Below are 19,387 nucleotides of genomic sequence, written 5' to 3' on the forward strand. Positions count from 1 at the left end.
GGGCCTCTTCATGTGATTTAGTAGGAAATGCACAACACCTTTTCTTGCCAAAAGAATTGGAATTAATCTACTGTTGCTTCTAGAGTTAATGAACTTCATAGAAAAATGGATTAGAGAAACATGTTAATATAAAAAGGGAGGACTTTGTCCTCAGCTCCAAAAAAAAAAGACAAAAAAAGGGGGGCGGAACTTGGATAGAACTCAGTTGGTAGAGTGCTTCCCTAATATGTGCAAAAGCCCTGGGTTCAATCCCCAGTACTACACATGCTGGGCCTGGTGATAAACACCTGTAATCCCACTGCTGGGGACATGGAGGTAGGAAGTCAGAAGTTCAGAGTCATCGTCAGCTACATAGTGAGTTTGAGGCCAGCCAGGAATACATGAGAGAGACTCTATTTTAAGGAAGGAAAAGAAGCTGGGTGTGGGGCACACACCTTTGATCCCAGCACTCAGGAGGAAGAAGCCGGTGGATCTCTGAGACTGAGGCCAGCTGTGACTACAGGGAGACCCTGTCTTGAAAAGACCAAAAAAAAAAAAAAAAAAAAAAAAAAAAAGCCAGAACAAAAGGGGGATGGGGGAGAAGTTCTCCAGGAAAGAATGAGGTTAGAAAAAGATGGAAAGAACATTTATAGATTAAAAGAAACTTAGACACACATAACAACCAGATGATACTTTTGAGACACGTGGAAAAAATGTGAGCACAGGCTATTAGACAACATTAAAAAAAATTGTTGTTCAGTTTACTAGGTATGATAATGATGTTATGCTTGTATTTTTAAATACTGAAGTATTTTGTGTAAAATAATATATTTTGAAAAGATAAAGCCAGTCTGACAGAATATAAATGTTGAAGCAAGGTGTTAAGTATATATGGATGTTGAAGAGTCTCATTATATTTAGAAAATCGTAGCCAGGCGTGGTGGTACACACCTTTAATCCCAGCACTCAGAAGGCAGAGGTAGGCAGATCTCTGTGAGTTCAAGGCCAGCCTGGTCTACATAGTGAGTTCCAGGACAGCTGGGGCTACAGGGAGACCCTGTCTCAAAAAGACCAAAAAGAAAAAAAGAAAAAAAATTTTTTAAATTTTTATTTTAATTTTTCTTTATTATGGCAAGTGCTTAGTAAGTGGTAATGTTAAAATGTAAAAAGCAACTGAGAGTGGTACTAACGGGAATGACGCAGAAGGGAGAGGGTAACTGAGGGACTGCAGTTCCTGAGAGGAGATGAAGACCAGAGAAGTGGAGGGACTGGTCCCTGAGAAATTACCACTTCCCCATGACTGTGAAATGAAACGAGGAGGCAGGCATGGATCCTAGTGGGTGCATATCTGGTGTGGGAGTCTCAAGTTCCCATGTGATGATGTCTATGTCTCATTGGTGTTGATAGGTGAAAGAAGAGGACAGAAATAAAGACAGAAGATACAGCATTTTGGAGAATAAAAAACTCTTTTGGGTAACAATGTAGGTTACCTAATAGTGTTGAGTGTCCATTGAAAGTTAAGTTACTCCGTTCTTTGGACCAGTTGGGGCATTTTTGTGATGGTTCTGATAAGAGAGACTATGGTGGCCTGATTGTAGTAATGGCCCAGCATGTGGAGGAAGTACTCTAGATCAGGAGATTGAACCACAAAGTCTGGAGAATGCAGTTGAATTAAAAAGCTTGGGGCAGGGCTGAGGGAGCATGTAGTGTAGCTCAGTGGTAGAGTACTTGCTACCATGCCTATAGCTCTGAGTTCTAAGCCTTGGCACCACACATAAAAAAGCTTTCAGTATATAAGTTAATACCACATGGTTTTTTTAAATACCTTGGGCTTCTGTTGAAGGCTTCAATCACTTTTTCTCAGAATTTAAGTGCTTTAAAATATATTACAGTAAGTAGCAAGTAAGTTTCATGATACTGGATGATGATGATTTTCCTTTACAGAGAATTAAACTCAAAGACCACCTTGAAATTTGTACATACCTCCTTTCATGGAGTTGGACATGACTATGTGCAGTTGGCTTTTCAAGTGTTTGGTTTTAAGCCTCCGATTCCAGTCCCAGAACAAAAAGATCCGGATCCAGACTTTTCTACTGTTAAGTGTCCAAACCCCGAAGAAGGAGAATCTGTGCTGGTATTTTCTTAATATTTAAATTCTTTTTTTAAATATTTTATTATTTTTATGTGTATGAGTGTATTGCCTGCATGTATGTGAGTGCACCCATGTTGTGCAATGCCATGGAGGTCAGAAGAGGGCTTTGGATTCCCCTGGAACTGGAGTTAAGGATGGTTTGTAGCCACCATGTGGGTGCTGGGAATTGAACCCGGGTCCTCTGCAAGAGCAGCCAGTGCTCTTAACCACTGAGCCATCTCTCTAGCCCCCAATATTTAAATTCTTATTAGCTTATTGGCCATCAGTCTAGAGGGACCTCATTGACAGTGTAAGGATGACTCACATGTGTGACATACTGCATGCAGAGCACTATAACTTGCACCTTTTAAATTGCATTGGAGCCATAATTTGTTTTGTTCAAAATCTCTGTAGTGGGTGGTCCTAGTTCTGTTTCTCTTTTTAAATTTAACAGACTACGTACCTTCCAAAATTTACATCACTGACATAGTGTCTATGTTTAAGAATATCAGCACTGAATTTAGGTTCTTCAATACAATCTAGCTTTTTGGGTTACTGTTTTAGGAACTTTCCCTGAGACTGGCAGAGAAAGAAAAGGCCCGGATAGTGCTAGCCACAGATCCTGATGCAGACCGGCTGGCGGTGGCCGAGCTTCAGGAGAAGTGAGTACCGTAAGATGCTTGTGCTTTAAAGGGTAGTTTTTTATTTTAAATCTTTATAGGCTCATTGAGAATAAAGAAAAAGTATGATGAGAAGGACGTGAGTCTTGTGTAAGGCAGAGGTGACCTCCGAGGTTAGTACTTTGACATTTCTTTGCTATTGCTGTTTTTTCTACTAAAATAAAGATGTATCTATTTTTACAAAATTATCGTCATATTACACATAGTTTTATATCTTATTTTCCACTTCAGTTGTGTCTGAGCAGTTTTTCCTGTTCTTGCACATTGTTCGAAAGTATTTGAGAATAGCACAATATCCTTTTTTAAAATTTATTATGAGTATGAGTGTATTTCTTACATGTGTGTAAATGCACCCATGTTGTGCAATGCCCACGGAGGACAGAAGAAGGCTGGAACTGGAGTTATGGGTGGTTGTTAGCCACCATGTGGGTGCTGGTAATCGAACCCGGGTCTGTTGCAAGAACAGCCAGTGCTCTCAACCGCTGAGCCAGCTCTCCAGCCCCCACAGAATAGCACACTATTCTAATAAATTGCTTTGGCAAGAAATAGTCATTTCTTAATTTTGGTCCTCTAGGTTGCTATGTGTTTTTCCAAAGAAAGACTTAAATATTCGTTATATTTTTTTTCCATAAGTACAAGAATAAAAGTAACAATTTTTTCCAAAGATATTACTGCTGTTCCAACCCTAAAGGTTACCCTGGTCAATTAGAAAGAAAGAAATAGGGACTGGGGAGATGGTTCAGTGAGTAAAGTGCTTGCCGTGTAAGTGTAAGGACCAGAGTTCAGGTCCCCAACACGCATGTAAAAGCTGAGTCTGTGTAATCTGTATGGGGGAATGGGAAGTAGAGACAGGGGGATCCATGGAGCTCATTGGCCAGCCAATCTAGCTGAATTGATGAGCTCCAGATTCAGTGAGAAAGCCTGTCTCAAAAATAAGGTGGAGAGGGCAGGAGGAATTACTCAACATTGACCCCTAGTCTCCACACACATGCACACACATTTGTATATACATAAACGCGTACATTCACATATACCACAAAAAAGGAATAAACATTTTCTCAGAAGTTCCATGTCATAGCTTTGGGGGTTTCCATCTGAACGCAGATGATTTTAAGGTCTTAGAGTTGAGAAGTTTTTGTAAGAAGCTATGAAGAGCTTGACTTTGAATTTTCATTCTCTCTACAGCGGCCACTGGAAGGTTTTCTCAGGGAATGAGTTGGCAGCTTTGTTTGGGTGGTGGATGTTTGATTGCTGGAAGAAAAATAAATCGAATGCTGATGTGAAGAATGTTTATATGCTAGCTACCACAGTCTCTTCTAAAATTTTAAAGGCAATTGCACTTAAGGAAGGATTTCATTTTGAAGTAAGAATAGATCATATCTGCGTGCTACTTTTCTAAACCTATTTCTATTAAGACATCTCTGTACCCAAACTGACTTTGACTTCATTTATAATTCCCCCAGTTTAGACACCCTGAGTCAGGGTATATGTGAATTTTTGACTAAGATGAGATACTCTTCAAAACATTACATTAACATTTCTTGTCCATATACCATTGCCTGGGGATGGGAGCATACAACATCTTTAGACTGGGAAAATCAGTAACACAGACTTTACTCCAAAATCTTCTCACTCACACTGACTCTTTGTTTAGATTCATCAAACACAATATTAAGACTTACTACCTTAAGTAGAACTCTAAATTGCAAATTAAGATTCAGAGTTTATGCATCTAGAAAACAAGCAGTACTCTTAGCCCAGATTATTAACCTTTGTAGACCTCAGGTAGTTACTTATAGCTACTTGAACTAATGTCAGTTATTGTTCCTCCATTGTTCTTGTCAAATATCAGTAAAAGTGGCATATTTCTTGAGTCTTGTCAGACTATGGATCTTAATACTAATTGGTTATATAATAGAATATTGTAAGTTGGGGATATGGCTCAGTGGGTAAAAGTGCTTGCCTTGCAAGCAAGAGGACCTGAGTTTGAATCCCTAGAATCAATGTAAGATCAGGTGCAGTAGGCATGTTTGTCATCCGAGTGTTCCTGTGGCGAGATGGGAGGCTGATGCAGGGGAATCCCCTGAAGCTGGTGGTCCAGCCAGCCTGGTGAATGCAGCAGCAAACAACAGAGAGACCCAGGATGAAATAAGGTGGGACAGTCAAGACCATCACCCAAGGTTCTACCCTTACATCCAAATGTACACTGTGGCATACATTGGCCATCTCATACAAAAATGTGCACACAAAAAGGCAAAAACATTGTGCTTATATAAACACAAATATCAACTGAGGCAGTATTTTCAAGCCTAAGATTCTGAATTGTGAGAATGTTAACATTATACTTATTTATAACAAGAAAAAGATAGCATAGAAGAAGGAAGAAAGGGACACAATTCTAAAGCCCAATATAAATTTGTTTTTGCTGTGGGGGGTTGTTTTTTTTCTGCTTTCTGGAGAGGAAGTAGAAAAGTGAATTAGGAAACAGATTAGTGACGTAAGCTCTAGAATTAATATATCATGTGCTGTTTCTGTTGAGACTAAAGCAGGGCATAGCTTTAGTCAGTAGCTCATCAGACAAAAAATATCCTCAAATCTAATTACTGGAGAAGGGCTCAGTAAAGGCTTTATGTAGGTCAGAGTATTATGGAGAGGTACACTCAGTTCAAGCATATGGTGCACTTAAGTTACGTCACTAAAAATGTAATGGTTTTTGATTACTTGGGGAGACTAAATCGCATCCTTTATGAGCACTTATGTTAGTGGTTATACTGTAACTCAAAGAATATAATTAAACCCTGCCTCCATCTCTTAGATGGACAGTCTTGGGAAAATTGCCTAATCTCTGAACCTCTGTTATGGCACTGCTGTTTGTGAGCATTAGCAAAAATGATGTAAAGCACATGTTATGGTACTTAATAAGTAGTAGATGATCATAACATGTATATAGTTCTGTTACTTTTATCTCTATCATCATTTATAAACACATTCTATTTGGTGTAAATCACCTGTTGCTGTGCTAGTGGGTCATTAGTGGGTATCTGTATAGTTACAGTACTTTGTGACTCTGTATTTGCCACTATATCAATCTTTATGGACCAACACTATAAGGACAGATCACGATACAGGGATTATGTGCATTTAGTGTTAGCCTTTTTCTTTAATGTGTTCATGAGTGTCATTTAGCTACAGTGGCCCCCTCTACATTTCAGGAAACATTACCAGGATTTAAATGGATTGGAAGTAGGATAAAAGACCTCCTTGAAAATGGGAAAGAAGTCCTTTTTGCATTTGAAGAGTCTATTGGTATGTAGTAAATATTGAAAGTCTCTTGATTGAGAGCATTTTTTTAGATATGGTAATTCTACAGAAAGGAGCTTTTTTTAATATTTTATTATTTTTTTATTTTATGTGTATGAATGTATTGCCTGCATGTATGTGAGAAAGGAGATTTTTACCTTCTGGTTCTAATACTGAGTTTTGCAGAGAACTCAACAATATGTAGGTGCATTTTCCATCAGAAAAGAGCCTTAGGGCCTCCTAAGTACCTTCTGTTGCCAGACATTTGTGGAGTTGGATCTTTTTTGTCTTTGTTTTTCTGTTGTTAATGGTTTTCAAATATTTTATTTGTTATTATTTTTTGTGTATGAGTGTATTGCCTGCATGTATTTAAGTGCACTCGTGTCTTCAGAAGAGAGCATCAGATCCCACTGGAACTGGAGTTAAAAGGATGATTGCTATCCGCCATGTGGGTGCTGGGGATTGAACCCAGGTCCTCTGCAAGAGCAGCCAGTGCTCTTAACTGCTGAGCCATCTGTTAATGTTTCTTTTTCATTTGGTTGCTTGCTATGTAGCCGAGGCTGGCCTTGAACCATTATCCTCCTGGTTCAGCTTCCTGAGTGCTGGGATACAATCAAGCCTTACCACGCCTGACTCAATACTGAGCTCCTCATTCACTGGTCCTTCCTTGGGAAGAAATGTAAAACTGTTGAAATTGTAGGTTTACAGTGTAGTTTTCCCCTTTTCTAAAGACTCTTTATAACCCCCAGGTTTTCTCTGTGGAACCTCAGTGTTGGATAAAGATGGGGTGAGCGCAGCTGTTGTTGTTGCTGAGATGGCCTCTTTCCTGGAAACCAGGAATGTCAGGCTGACAGAGCAACTGAGTAAGATTTATGAAAAGTAAGTTCTTTTATGAATTTCACGTGCCACATCTTCCTTGCTTGCTTGCCTTGTTTTTGATCATATGCTTGGTTTATTTTTGAACATCAATCAGGTTTCTTTACTATTAAAATTGTCAGTGGCCAGGCATGGTGGCGCATACCTTTAATCTTAACGCTCGGGAGACAGAGGCAGGCGGATCTCTGTGAGCTCAAGGCCAGCCTGGTCTACATAGTGAGTTCCAGGACAGCTGGGGCTACAGGGAGACCCTGTCTCAATAAGACCAAAAAAAAAAAATTGTCAGTTTCACTGTCTATAAAATATTATGATAGGCTTATCTTTAACATTCTCTCAAGAGTTATCTCAGATCTGACTTTAGCTTTAAATTTCTGTACAGATATGGTTATCACATGTCAAAAACTTCGTATTTCTTGTGCTATGACCCACCTACCATCAAAAATATATTTGAAAAGATTCGTAATTTTGAGTCTCCAAAAGAATATCCAAAATTCTGTGGGGCATATGCTATATTGCATGTACGGGACATTACCACTGGATATGACAGCAGCCAGCCTAGTAAGAAATCAGTAAGTACCTTTTCTTTGTTTCAATAATGAAGACAACTTCATGGCTCATGTCACCAAAAAGTCTAGAGCTAGGACAGGTGTCACGTAAGATTCAAGCCAGTTTGCTCATGTTTTCTACTTTGTTATAAAGGTCACAGTTTAGCAGCCAGATAGAGGAGATTCACAGGCAAGAGGTAGATGTCAGGCAAGACTTTCTATGCACTCTTCCATGCCCACCCTCCCAGCATGACCCTGTGTTCAGTAGAAGTTGACATTCCTGAAGAAGCACTGTTTTTTAAGAAAAGTTCTTCTAAACAATTTGTAATAAGTCATGCTATAATAAGAGTGACCTCTAGTTTCTTGAGGTAGGACCCATTGTTCTGCCCCAGTGGTTTGAGGCACCATCAGATCTCTGACTCTCATCACTCCCCAGATCATCTCTACTCCCTGGGGCAGGGGGAACAGGCTAGAAGAGGAATAGATGGGAGAGAGAACGTGCAGTGACAGTGATGTTGAAAATGAAGTCTACAAAGCAAAAAGCTTAGTCATTTCAGAGCCCTACATTTTTCTAATTTTAACTTGCCTTTCCAGCCTTGCACCCTATACCTATAGACAAACAGAGGAACCGGGTGACTTCCTACACACGTTTTAAGGGTTTTGTATATATTTAGTCAAGTTGTTAGCCTTAGTTTACCTTTCCTCCCTTTGTCCTGTAGGTTCATACCTAATCATTATTTAAGGCTTAAAGCAGGGGCTGATGGTGATAGACACCTAGCCAGCCTGATGCAGAAAAGACTCGAGGTATTTGTCACATCCTCCCTCTGACCTCCAGGTTCCATAATCAGTTAGTTTCCTTGTGAGCTTACAAAATACACAACTTTCTTGATACCTATGTTATCATTGTGTTGTATGTGGCAGGTCCATTTCCTCCATGCCTCTCAAAGCTCCTGCCTGTGTAGTAGTGCTCAGCAAATGCCTATGTGTGAGTTGCTTATCATGTTCACTTTGCTGCTGTTATGATGGTAACCACCAGTCTAAATTCCCATTTGCAATCTTCAGATGTTGTTTCAAGATTCCAGTAATGTATTTAACCCATGTGTGTATCTTACCCAGTTTTAATAGTACATTTTATTTATCTTTGAAAATTTCATACGTATATACAGTGTATTTTGACCCTATATACCCCTTCTCACTATTTCCCTCCAACTCCCCCCAGGGCCCCCAGCCCGTCTCCCTCAAGACTTCATGTCATCTTTTTTATCTTACCCGTTTTTAAATATACAGTTCTACAGTGTTAAATATATTCATATTATTAAACAACAGATTTCCAGAACCTTTTCACCTTGTTAAATAAAATTCTGTATATGATCATTAAACAACTTGCTATCCCCCAGCTCCCAGCCCTTGGCAACCACCTGTCTACTTTGTGTGAGCTAGACTACTTTAGATGCTTCATATAAGTGGGATGTACTTTATAATCCTTGAAAATGAAGATTCCATGTGTAAGCTGTTGCTGCATTTTGCATAGGCACTGCCTGTGAGTAAAAACAGCCAAATGATTACATTTACTTTCCAAAATGGCTGTGTTGCTACTCTTCGTACAAGTGGGACCGAGCCAAAGATAAAGTATTATGCGGAGATGTGTGCATCACCTGACCAGAGGTGAGAACTGATTTTTAGATATATATGTAAAAACTTTATTAAGATATATGCCATACAGTTTGCACATTTAAAATGTAAAAAGCTAGTTTTTAGTATATTCAGAGCTGTCTAACCATCACTGCGATCAACTTGAGAACATTTTCATTACTCTAGAAGGAAGCGCCATTCCCACTGGAAGTCCTTCACAGCCTAAGCAACCACTAGTCTCCTGCCCTTTTCCATGGATTTGCTGATACTCGGCCTGGGTTAAGCTTATTGTTGCTGTGGAACACTTAGAGAAAACACATATCTGGGATCATGCTTTCAGAGGTTTCAGCTCATGGCTGCTTGGGTCTGTTACTCTGGATCCAAGGCAAAGCTGAACATAATGGAAGTGGGAACATGGAGGGGGAAGGGGCCAGGTGTAACCTTCAAAAGCACACCACCAGTGATCTCTTTCCTTCAGGTGGGCCCCACCCAACAGCACCAACATCTGAAGACCAAGCATGCAGCACATGAGCCTACCAGACATTTCATATAAATGGAATACAGTATGTGGCCCTTTGTGGCTGAAATCATCTTTAGCCCCCAAATTTTCTGTTAACTGTGTAGTGGCATGTTTTTTACTCCACTCATCAGTGGACAGTCAGAATAGTTGTGCTTTTAAGCCATTAACCATACTGTTATGAAGAGTTGAGAATGAGTTTGTGTAGATATGAGCACTCCTTTCTCTTAGATATATATGGAGGAATAGAATTGCTAGGTCCTAAGGCAACTGTGTTTTACGTTTGAGAAACTGCCAGACTGTTTTCCAAAGAAGGTATATCCTTTGAGAATTGAATTTTAAAGTTGTAGTAAATTTCTGTTCTTGGGAAGACTATCAGATTTAATTTTGTATGATGAACATAAGTAACCAACACATAATCTGCATTTATTGCCAAGTATTTGTTTTCTGTGTCTACCATGGTTTAGTATAATCTGCTCAGCTCATTTCCTAGGAGTATGAATTTGGTTTGTCACAAATTGTTTTCCTGTTTAATAAACATATCAAAAGTTATTTAAATGTATTAAAGTTGTTGTTATAATATTATCATTGACCAATGAATTTTGGGGAAGGAGTTTTTTTTTTATTGTTTTCAAAACACAACTAGGATACATTATTTTGTATTCCCCAATGTCACTGTATCAAAATTTTATTTTCACTGGAGAGGAAAAAGACCTCCTGACATTCAGAGCAGGTTCATAGCTATCAAATGAGGTGATTCCATTTTAGGTTAAAAGTGAAGAATTATTAAAGTAATAAAAGCAGATTTGTTGTATAGCTTGTAAAATGATTGTGAAGACAGTTGCTAGAAGCTTCTCTAGAAGCATTTTTGGGCTACAGCAGCTCCTCATGATTTTTTTGAAGGGATTACATGTAAGTGTATACTTAGTTGTTTATAACTATCTCATTCTTTTTTAAAACTTATTTTATGTGTGTTTTGCCTGTATAAGTATATGTATAAGTGCATCATATGCATGCAATGCCCACAGAGGCCAGAAGAGAGCATTGGATCTCCTGGCACTGGAGTTATAGGCAGTTTTCAGCTGCTGTGTGGGTGCTAGGAACTAAACCCTGGTTAAGAGCAGCAGTCCTCTTAACCCTGAGCCATCTCCAGCCCCCATTTCATTTTAAACACACTCCTTTCTGGTACATATGCCATATTATTCCATGTGACCTGTACCAAGTATCCTTCAAAATACTGCAGGGAGCCATTTTATCAGTATTGGTGGTCGAAGCTATTAAATTGCCTAAACCAGATTTCCCTAGACTTACTTAACTCATGTTTTATCATGGACCAGGGAACACCTAGTAATGCATTCAATTTTGGTTTTTGATGGTTATTTTCTTTGTACATGAATTTTTTGAGGGAGTCTTTTTTTTTTTTTTTTTTTTTTTTTTTTTTTTTTTTTTTTTCTTTTTTTGGTCTTTCTGAGACAGGGTCTCTCTGTAGCCCCAGCTGTCCTGGAACTCACTATGTAAACCAGGGTGGCATTGAACTCACAGGGGCCCGCCTGCCTCTGCCTCCCAAGTGCTGGGATTAAAGGTGTATGCCACCACACCCAGCATGAAAATAAATTTTAAGGCTATGAAAATAAAAATTTCAAAATTTTTATCTTTCTTCCTCAGTGACACTGCCTTACTGCAGGAAGAATTAAAGAAGCTCATTGAGGCTCTGATAGAGAATTTTCTGGAACCCAGTAAGAACGGACTGATCTGGCGGTCTGCGTAGGGATACAGAAATACCTTACAACTTGGCACATGAAACCAAACGTCCAGGAGCTCCATGCACTGAACCTTGTGTTAGAATTCTCTCTCATCTAGCAGAGTAGCTTTTCCTTTTTCTTTCTTCTGTTCAGCTGGCTAAACAAATTATATACATTTGAAATGAAGATGTTTAGAAGTCAACTATTTCACAATCCTGAATGAAAGTCCTTACATTTAAGTGTTTCAGTGGCACATCATTCTTCCTCTGACACAAACAGTTCAGAAGTGAATTTTATTATTGAACTGTGGATAAGCTTAGTTCCATATCTTGTAATTGTGTATAGCATGTTTTTAAAAAGTCAAATAAATATTATATGATTATAGGATTAGTTGAGGAAATTAATTCATAAAGGTAGGAGTGGGGGAAAGTACTCTTCTAGTCCATTAAGGAAATGTGGCATTGTTATGTCGTAAGTGTTGATTTGCACATTAGAAGCCCAGCTTGATGCACATTCCTGTATTCATAGCCCTCTGGAGGCTGAAGCAGGAGGATTATTAGTTAGTTTGAAGCCAGCCTGGGCTACATAGTGAGACTCCCATCTCAAAAAAAATCTTAGATTATTTTGCTTTCCTAATTAGTACAGATGTTACAAGATGTGGTTTTGTACCTCACTTCCAAGTTTTCTTGGTGCAGTGTTTTACTGTGTGTTTAAGATTGATGTTTATGAACATTAAGCAATAGTGGCAGCACTTGTGGTGGCTTTGTTCCTGTTAAATTCCTCAATGCTTTCTCAGGGTTGGGTATGGACTAAAACAATGTTCCTGCATTGGATAGAATTTTATCAGTCCATTTTCAGATAGTTAAGGAAAATCTTCCAAATATATAGGTGCTTCCTCTATAGAAAATAGATTTGTTGACTTTAAAATCCTATGGTTGTAGAAAAAGATCTTAATATAATCTGGTTTACTGGAGTTGAATCTACATCTTAGGATTCTATCAGTTATTAGAACTTCACTATGTTAAAGAAAAAAATCTGAACTGCAGAATGAGCTCTACATTTATTTGACAGTCCTGTTAAATTACATTTTTGTACATGGATTTATTTTATCTGATAAAGCAATGCTAATTTTATTAAGAAATGAAACATCAAGACTTAAGGATTTTCTACAGCCGTACCACTTTGATTCAATGGCCAGGCTCATCTGATCTCAGCAGCTAAGCAGTGTTAAGCCTGGTCAGTGCTTGGATGGGAAATATTAGTGTTGTGAAAAACTAAAACTGGTGTTTAAAACTAAGGTTCAATTTGTTTTACTATCTTGCTGACTTCTCTGGAATTTCTGATCACATAAATACTATTTTTTTTTTAATTATGAAAAAACTTTTTAGGAAAGTCACTTTTGGTTGATCCTCTGTTCTACTGAAAAGCCCCAGCAGAGTACTGTCTAAGATTCTTGAGCCAGGTGTGGTGGCACACACCCTTAATCCCAACATTCAGGAGGCCAAGGCAGGTGGATGAGGCTAGCCTGGTCTACATAGCTAGTTCTAGGCCAGCTGGGGCAACAGGGAGACTTTGTCTCAAACCACACACACACACACACACACACACACACACACACACACACAAATTGTAAATTTATGTTGATGTGTATAGTTTATAGAATACACATGGTATAGTTGGGGTAACAATAACAAGGCCTTGGTTGTAACAATTTAAACAAAGTTTCATATAGGAGACAGCACTGATAGTAGATAATTAGATAATTTATTTCCTAAAAGTAGTAGTATGTAAAGTCTAAAGTGATTCAAATATTAGTTAAGTCGTGGCTTGTTGCAGCTATCAGCTAGTTTGGCTTGAGCTCATATAATCCAAACGTAGTTTGCAGATTATGTTGTGGCTATTGTTAATTTGTTCCTTCCTTTCTGTCTCATAGCTGGGTCCTATACAACTGTGGATCATAGCTTGTACTGTACACTGACCTTTTCTCCATGACTTTGCTTTAAAGGCTTCGCACTCGAGAAGCGTAGAATTTTTTGTTTTATTTTTAAAATGCATAAAGCATTTTTTGTTTTATTGGCTTTTAGGAATGTAAATTGTAATTAGGAAATGACATGTATTCTACAAAGTGATTTGAACAAAGTTATATATATGGAAAAACATGTGTATTTGGTTTTAGCATCTGTGTTCCAGTGACCCAAGAACAAAATGAAACTAATGTGATGTGACAGCCCATTCGTAATCACTAAAGCCATGTCAGGATTGCCATTTGCTTATGAAGAAAGTACTTTTGTTTGAATGCTTTAGCATATACAACATGCTTTTAAGGTAAAAGGTGACTGACGTTTGGGTTCTTATCTCCAAAAAAATAAATTGCAAATTAAAATTCACAAAATGTTATAAAGGTTTCCAAAGTATCCAGGTTGAGGGAGCTATTGGATCTTACTCAAACTCTTGAATCTGTCTCAGCATACTTAACATGAACTTGACACAATGGGTACACACTTGCCTACCAGAATAAATTCAATGACAGCCCAACAAACAGTGCCGTTCTGTGGGTCTCAGCCTTGGGCACTAATTGTTTATCTGCTTTTATTAAAGCAGTAGCATGGATGTGAATAGTTCTCGTTGAGCAAATAAAACAGGTATTTTCTGGAGCTTTGAGGAAAAGAAATTATAGGCTGGGGCTATAGCTCAGTGGTAAAGCACTCATGTAGCTTGTACAAGAGCTTGCGCTTAATCCCTGGCAACGCAAAGAAAAGGAGAATCATTGTTAATGGAACAAATTCAAAGCATAAATTGGAAATCAGTAGACACCAATAAACAGTATAAAGACCAGTAATCACAGCACAGGACAAACCCAGCTTTATAATGGTGGGGGAGAAACAGTGTGCAAGGCTGCTTACTTGAGTTTATTTGTTACGGTGAGCAGTGAACCTGTTTTCCTTCAGTAGGGATCAGTGAAAAGAAGCCCAGTTCTAGGAAGTGAGGAAAAGCATCCTTAGTGTGGATTGAATCCCTGCTAGGGTGCTACATCAGAATCATATGAGACCTAGAGAGGAGATCAAGCACAATTTAAAAAATAAACTGTGGGTTGAAAAGTAAAACTTGTGAGGAAAAGTTGTAGGACTCATGATCATTTAACTCTAGAACAGAGAAAGCTGTTGAGCTCATTTACTAAGTCCTAAGTTACTAATCAGGACCTTTTCTGAAGGACTCAAAATAAGAAGTCCTAATGTCATACTGTTCTCATCTAGAGAAGACAGAGAATAAGGACATGGAAGTAATAGACAAGATCTGTACTAAAAAAAATTGTAAATGGTGGTAGGAGGGGCTAGTGGAGAAGACAGCCAAGGGGGAGGTAATGGGGCAGGTATGCTCACAGTACAGTCTACATATGTGTGTAATTCTCAGTAAACAAGGAATGGGCAGCATGAAATGTTTAGGAGGTAAGAACTTCTTGGTTAGAAATTATCATAAAACCTACTTGAAACTTTATTTTTGATGGAATAAAAAATTTGAATATCAAGGAACATGCCAAATGGCTATTTAAAGTTTCCTTCAAACAGATTTTTAAAGAATCAAGTTGATTTTTAAAACAAGAATGATGTAAAGAGCACTAACAGTAACTTTGGGGTTTCACTCCATGTCTAGAATTAACCCCCAGAATGATTTGTATATGTTCTGAGTGGTAGATGCGTGGGTCAGTGAGTGAGGACTGCTCAGGTGTGTCTTTCGTCTCACCTTGAAGACTCTAAGGTTTGAACACAGTTGTGTTTACCTTGAAGAATCTGTAGCTTTATAAGATATTTGAGGTTTAACTCCAAATATAAAGTGTCATCATTTGAATGTAGTAGTAACTCCAGAAGAGAGATCCTGAGAGCTTGGATACTTTGAATATCTGCACATTGGAAACAGACCTCCTTTTTGTTAAGATGCTTCTGGAACTGATGCACCAGAGGCTATAAGCTGGCATCTCTTGGGGGAGCTGTTCTTTGAATGCTGCTGTTGGTATTTTCCCCCCAGTGTTTTCCCCTGATGTTTATAAATCTTGAAAAACCTGAATTCCACTTTGATACACTTAATTTTATGCCGTTTTTGCTCTACCTCCCTCTTTCCCTAAGCATTCTTCCACATTTTGTTACTGTGAAATGCTACTGCCCTGTTACCTCACTGGTAAAGAAACCTAACTGTGTTCATTCAGAAGGCTTTAAGCTTGTTTGTTTATAGACTGTTATTTTGTTATTATTGTCAGAATATTTAACACTGTAAAAAGTCATTTTTAAATATTTCAAAGCCTGTTTTTGATCTGCCTGGGTACTACTATATGAAATTACTGTGGCCTTTTACAGTTCACTTGTTTTCTGAGTTTGCTTTCGAAACTGACAAGGCAATGGTGAGTCATATTGACCAAAGTAGTCAGTTGACTTAGCATTTGTTGAGGGTTCTCTGTGCTTTGGGTAGTCAAAGCACAAAAATTTGAGGAAATCTTTTTCACATTTGACCCTCAAAGCATTTTTCCATAAGCCAGAAGAAGTCTGAATAGAGAATGGGGTGTGATAGTTCATATGTGTGATCCCAGCGAGAGGCTGAGGCAGGAGAATTGCTGTGAGCTCAAGGCCAGCTTAGGTTACATAGTAAGATCTAGGCTAGCCTGAGCTATTGTGTAAGACCTTGTCTCAAAACACCAATCAAACAAAAAAAGAACCCAAAAAAATCTAAAGTAAGAGAGTGGCACATTGACTTCACAAAGCACTAGCTGAGTTCCAGTTAGAAACAAAATCAGTGATTATTATTTTTAAATATTCACCATATTAGTACATCCAACAGGTCATCTTTCCTCTTTGTTAATTCAAGATGATCTACTTTAAACAGAAAATCTATTTAAATGAATTAAGAGACTAAGATAGGAGCAGGTGGCCAGACTTTGCTTCTCAAATTTTCCACCAGCAGAACCCTAAAGCAGAGGAGTGTGAAGAAGGGGGAATGGGCCCTGGAAAAACCCGAAGAAGCTACCACAGGATGAGGTTCTTGTTCTGGCCTTGACTTAGAGTACAAGTGAATTTTGAATTTTTTATAATAAAACTGTTTAGTATAAAAATTATCTTCTGTCTTCAGTGAAACTTGTCTACCATAAAGGAGCAGAGGGACCTGGGCATATAGCTCAGCGGTGGAGGATTGCCTGGCAGGCCTAAGGCCCTGGGTACGATCCCCAGCAGCAGAAAAAGAAAGCATGCGAAAGGAGCATGTGTTTATCACCGGGCCCCTCAGCTCCTGAACACATATGACCACCCCTTCCCACAATTGCAGCATTCCCCTGGAGTGACTTAAATATGATAATACACATTCTAGGATAGTCTCTGCCCTTTCTAACCTACTTCTGAAGTATCGATGCCAAATTAAATGGACCCGAAACAGTTATTTTACACTTGAACCTTATAATAGTGTCTGAGGTATAAGCCAGTTCTCTCTAATTCTTTGGCATTCCTAGCCCTCGTGTCAGCTATTTTTCATAGCTACACCACCTTATTCAATACCTTCTGTTATGTAATGCTTAATTGGTGGTAACAGCAATTAAGGGAATTTATCTTAATAAAAAATAGTTTAAAAGAAATCAGTAATTTTTAAGTTAGATTTTTAAAAATACTGAAATTTATAGTAAGTGATGTTTACTAAGATGCACACCCTTAATTGGGGCGTGCAGAGCATCTTTCTACATGAAAAATCATATATAAGCAAAGTATTTTGCTTACAAAGCAAGGTGTTGGCCAGGAAGGTTAAGCATGTGTCTATGTGAACTCAATATCACTCTCTAAATGCGCTTTGAACCTAATAGCCCCAAGTTTCAAGTGAGTCACAACTAATTTGATACTATTTTACAATTTGATGTGTTTTGTCCAATATTATCATTTATCATGTGTCTTAACTGGGGTCACTCAGGCCCAAAAAAAGGTCTATATCTACATATAGTGAAACTTGTAAGCTAGAATAAACTCTTGGTATATATCATTGACTATGACAGATAAATATATAGTTAATAATGGATTCTTTATCTTTCTAAGTATGTAATAGTAGCTCGGCAGTGTGCTCTTGTTTAAGTTTCTGTCAACATCCCATTTGCCCTGTGAAAATAACAGGGTCTGTTAAAGTACTGCCTGTGAGAATTTGCACTTTATGTATCTATGGATTTCTGTGGTTTTAACCATGAAATGTTATCAGTAATAAACAGGTCTCTTCATGGCCATGGGTTTCTATGTAATTTTTTATCATCTCAAATACTGTATAGTTCATAGTTTTCTATCCAAACTGAAGACATTCTTAAAATGTGCACATAACTTATCCTAGAATCTGTGTTGTCTAACAACATATTTTGACTTCACACTCATTATTTCTTGATTGACTTACTGGAAGTCCCAAGAGTAAAGACCAATATTAAAGGTCTTTGATCTAATTTGTTTTTCTTCTCTCCTCCAGTTGACCCACTTTGGCACCAGCTACCATAATAGGATAGAAAGGTTAAAGGTCTGGAAATGCCCCAGGACTGTAACTCTAGATCTGGTGCAGGAGTTGTGGAGAGGGAGCCCAAGGTAAGAGCTGTCAAAACTGCAGTCCTGGACTCCACCGCCTGCCTTGCCCCTGCTCAGGCTCAAAGGACAGATGAGTCAGAGTAGTGTTCTGCAAGGTGCTGTTTATTGCCTTCTAAAATTTCTGTTCCCCAAGACACCTGGCCCCGTCCTCACACCTCCTCTACCCTACAGCACATAAACAAGGGAACAGTCACTGTGTTCATGGATGTGGCTCCTTTCCCTACCACTGCTTAGAGCAGTGCAGAGCACATAGTAGGTGCCCACTAAATATTTAGTGAATGAGTGACCCAGCTCAGGTTTCTTATTGAAGAATAGCACTAAGTCCTTGATTCTGCATGTGCAGAACTCAGACCATGCAGTAGTACACTGTCTGCTGGAGAGGCTGCTTACCACTGTAGTCCTCACATCCTGCTGAAATCTCAAGCCCCCAAAGGAGAACAGTTAGTGTATATATCAATAGAAAAGTCTGGGGGAGGGGATTATAATGAAAATTTGTTATTGACCATCTTTCCTCCCTGTCCTTAAAATAGTATGTACTTCCTCATTTCTCTTAATGACATGTGACCTGTCTCCCATTCATCTTTACCTTTAGTTGGAATCATTAAGTCATCCAACACTACATGTAATGCTTCATTCATTTTGTAAATTTGAAAAAAATATTTTATTCATTTTTATTTTATGTGTTATTGCCTGCATGTAGGTGAGTGCACCTGTGTCGTGCAATGTCCATGGAGGACAGATGAGGCGGTCGGATCCCCTGGAACCGGAGTTACGGACAGTCGTTAGCTGCTATGTGGGTGCTGGGATTTGAACCTGAGTCTTCTGCAAGAACAGTGTTCTTAACCGCTAAGCCATCTCTCCAACCCACAGATTTTGTAAATATTTTTAAAATTATTTAATAACCACATAATTAGAAGAAGCATTTCATTACAACAGCATTGACATATTCAATAACAATTTCCAGAGCTAAGATGCATCTCTTTCAAAATTGGCTGTAAATTTTCAGGTTTACAGTTGAATTAATACAGTTATACAATAGTGTAATCAGTATAAACCCTATAAGACATAAAATTAAATAACTTTTTAACCTTTAAAAAAGATCCCCATTTCATTATTAAAATACACATTTTTATACAGAAAAAATCATTTTTAATGCAATTAACACTAAGATGTTTGCACATGCATTTCTAATCTCTATCTGATTATTACTAGTGACAGTCGGTTACTTTCTGAGCTCCTTGGCACCTGAGCATGGATATAAAGTCAGGTAGATTTCAATGGTAATGTTTTTCACATCTACTAATTGTTAAAGAACAAGTTTTTATGCTTTGAAGAATTATTTTTTAATTATTTATTAAATTTAATAACCACATGATTAGAAGAAGCATTTCATTACAGCTT

General features: G+C 38.3%; 1 protein-coding gene across 3 annotated transcripts in view; it reads left to right on the forward strand.

Moving 5' to 3' along the window:
* The window catches only part of Pgm2l1 (phosphoglucomutase 2 like 1), a 57,329-nt gene extending 39,688 nt beyond the window's left edge, over window positions 1-17,641 (forward strand). Inside the window, exons 7-14 of one of the 3 annotated variants that reach the window (XM_008852702.3) lie at window positions 1,924-2,113; window positions 2,675-2,772; window positions 3,976-4,153; window positions 6,003-6,096; window positions 6,840-6,969; window positions 7,346-7,535; window positions 9,043-9,176; window positions 9,330-10,184. In XM_008852702.3, coding sequence (XP_008850924.1) covers window positions 1,924-2,113; window positions 2,675-2,772; window positions 3,976-4,153; window positions 6,003-6,096; window positions 6,840-6,969; window positions 7,346-7,535; window positions 9,043-9,176; window positions 9,330-9,369 — 1,054 coding nt within the window. In that variant the 3' untranslated portion in view covers window positions 9,370-10,184. Of the gene's footprint in view, window positions 1-1,923; window positions 2,114-2,674; window positions 2,773-3,975; window positions 4,154-6,002; window positions 6,097-6,839; window positions 6,970-7,345; window positions 7,536-9,042; window positions 9,177-9,329; window positions 10,185-11,325 lie in introns of those variants that run through there. The other 2 variants (XM_008852703.3, XM_008852701.3) reach the window with 2 other exon arrangements.
* Window positions 17,642-19,387: the final 1,746 nt, after the last annotated feature.

This window comes from Nannospalax galili, unplaced genomic scaffold (genome assembly GCF_000622305.1).
Source record: "Nannospalax galili isolate Female #2095 unplaced genomic scaffold, S.galili_v1.0 scaffold686, whole genome shotgun sequence".
In the NCBI taxonomy this organism is placed as follows: domain Eukaryota; kingdom Metazoa; phylum Chordata; class Mammalia; order Rodentia; family Spalacidae; genus Nannospalax; species Nannospalax galili.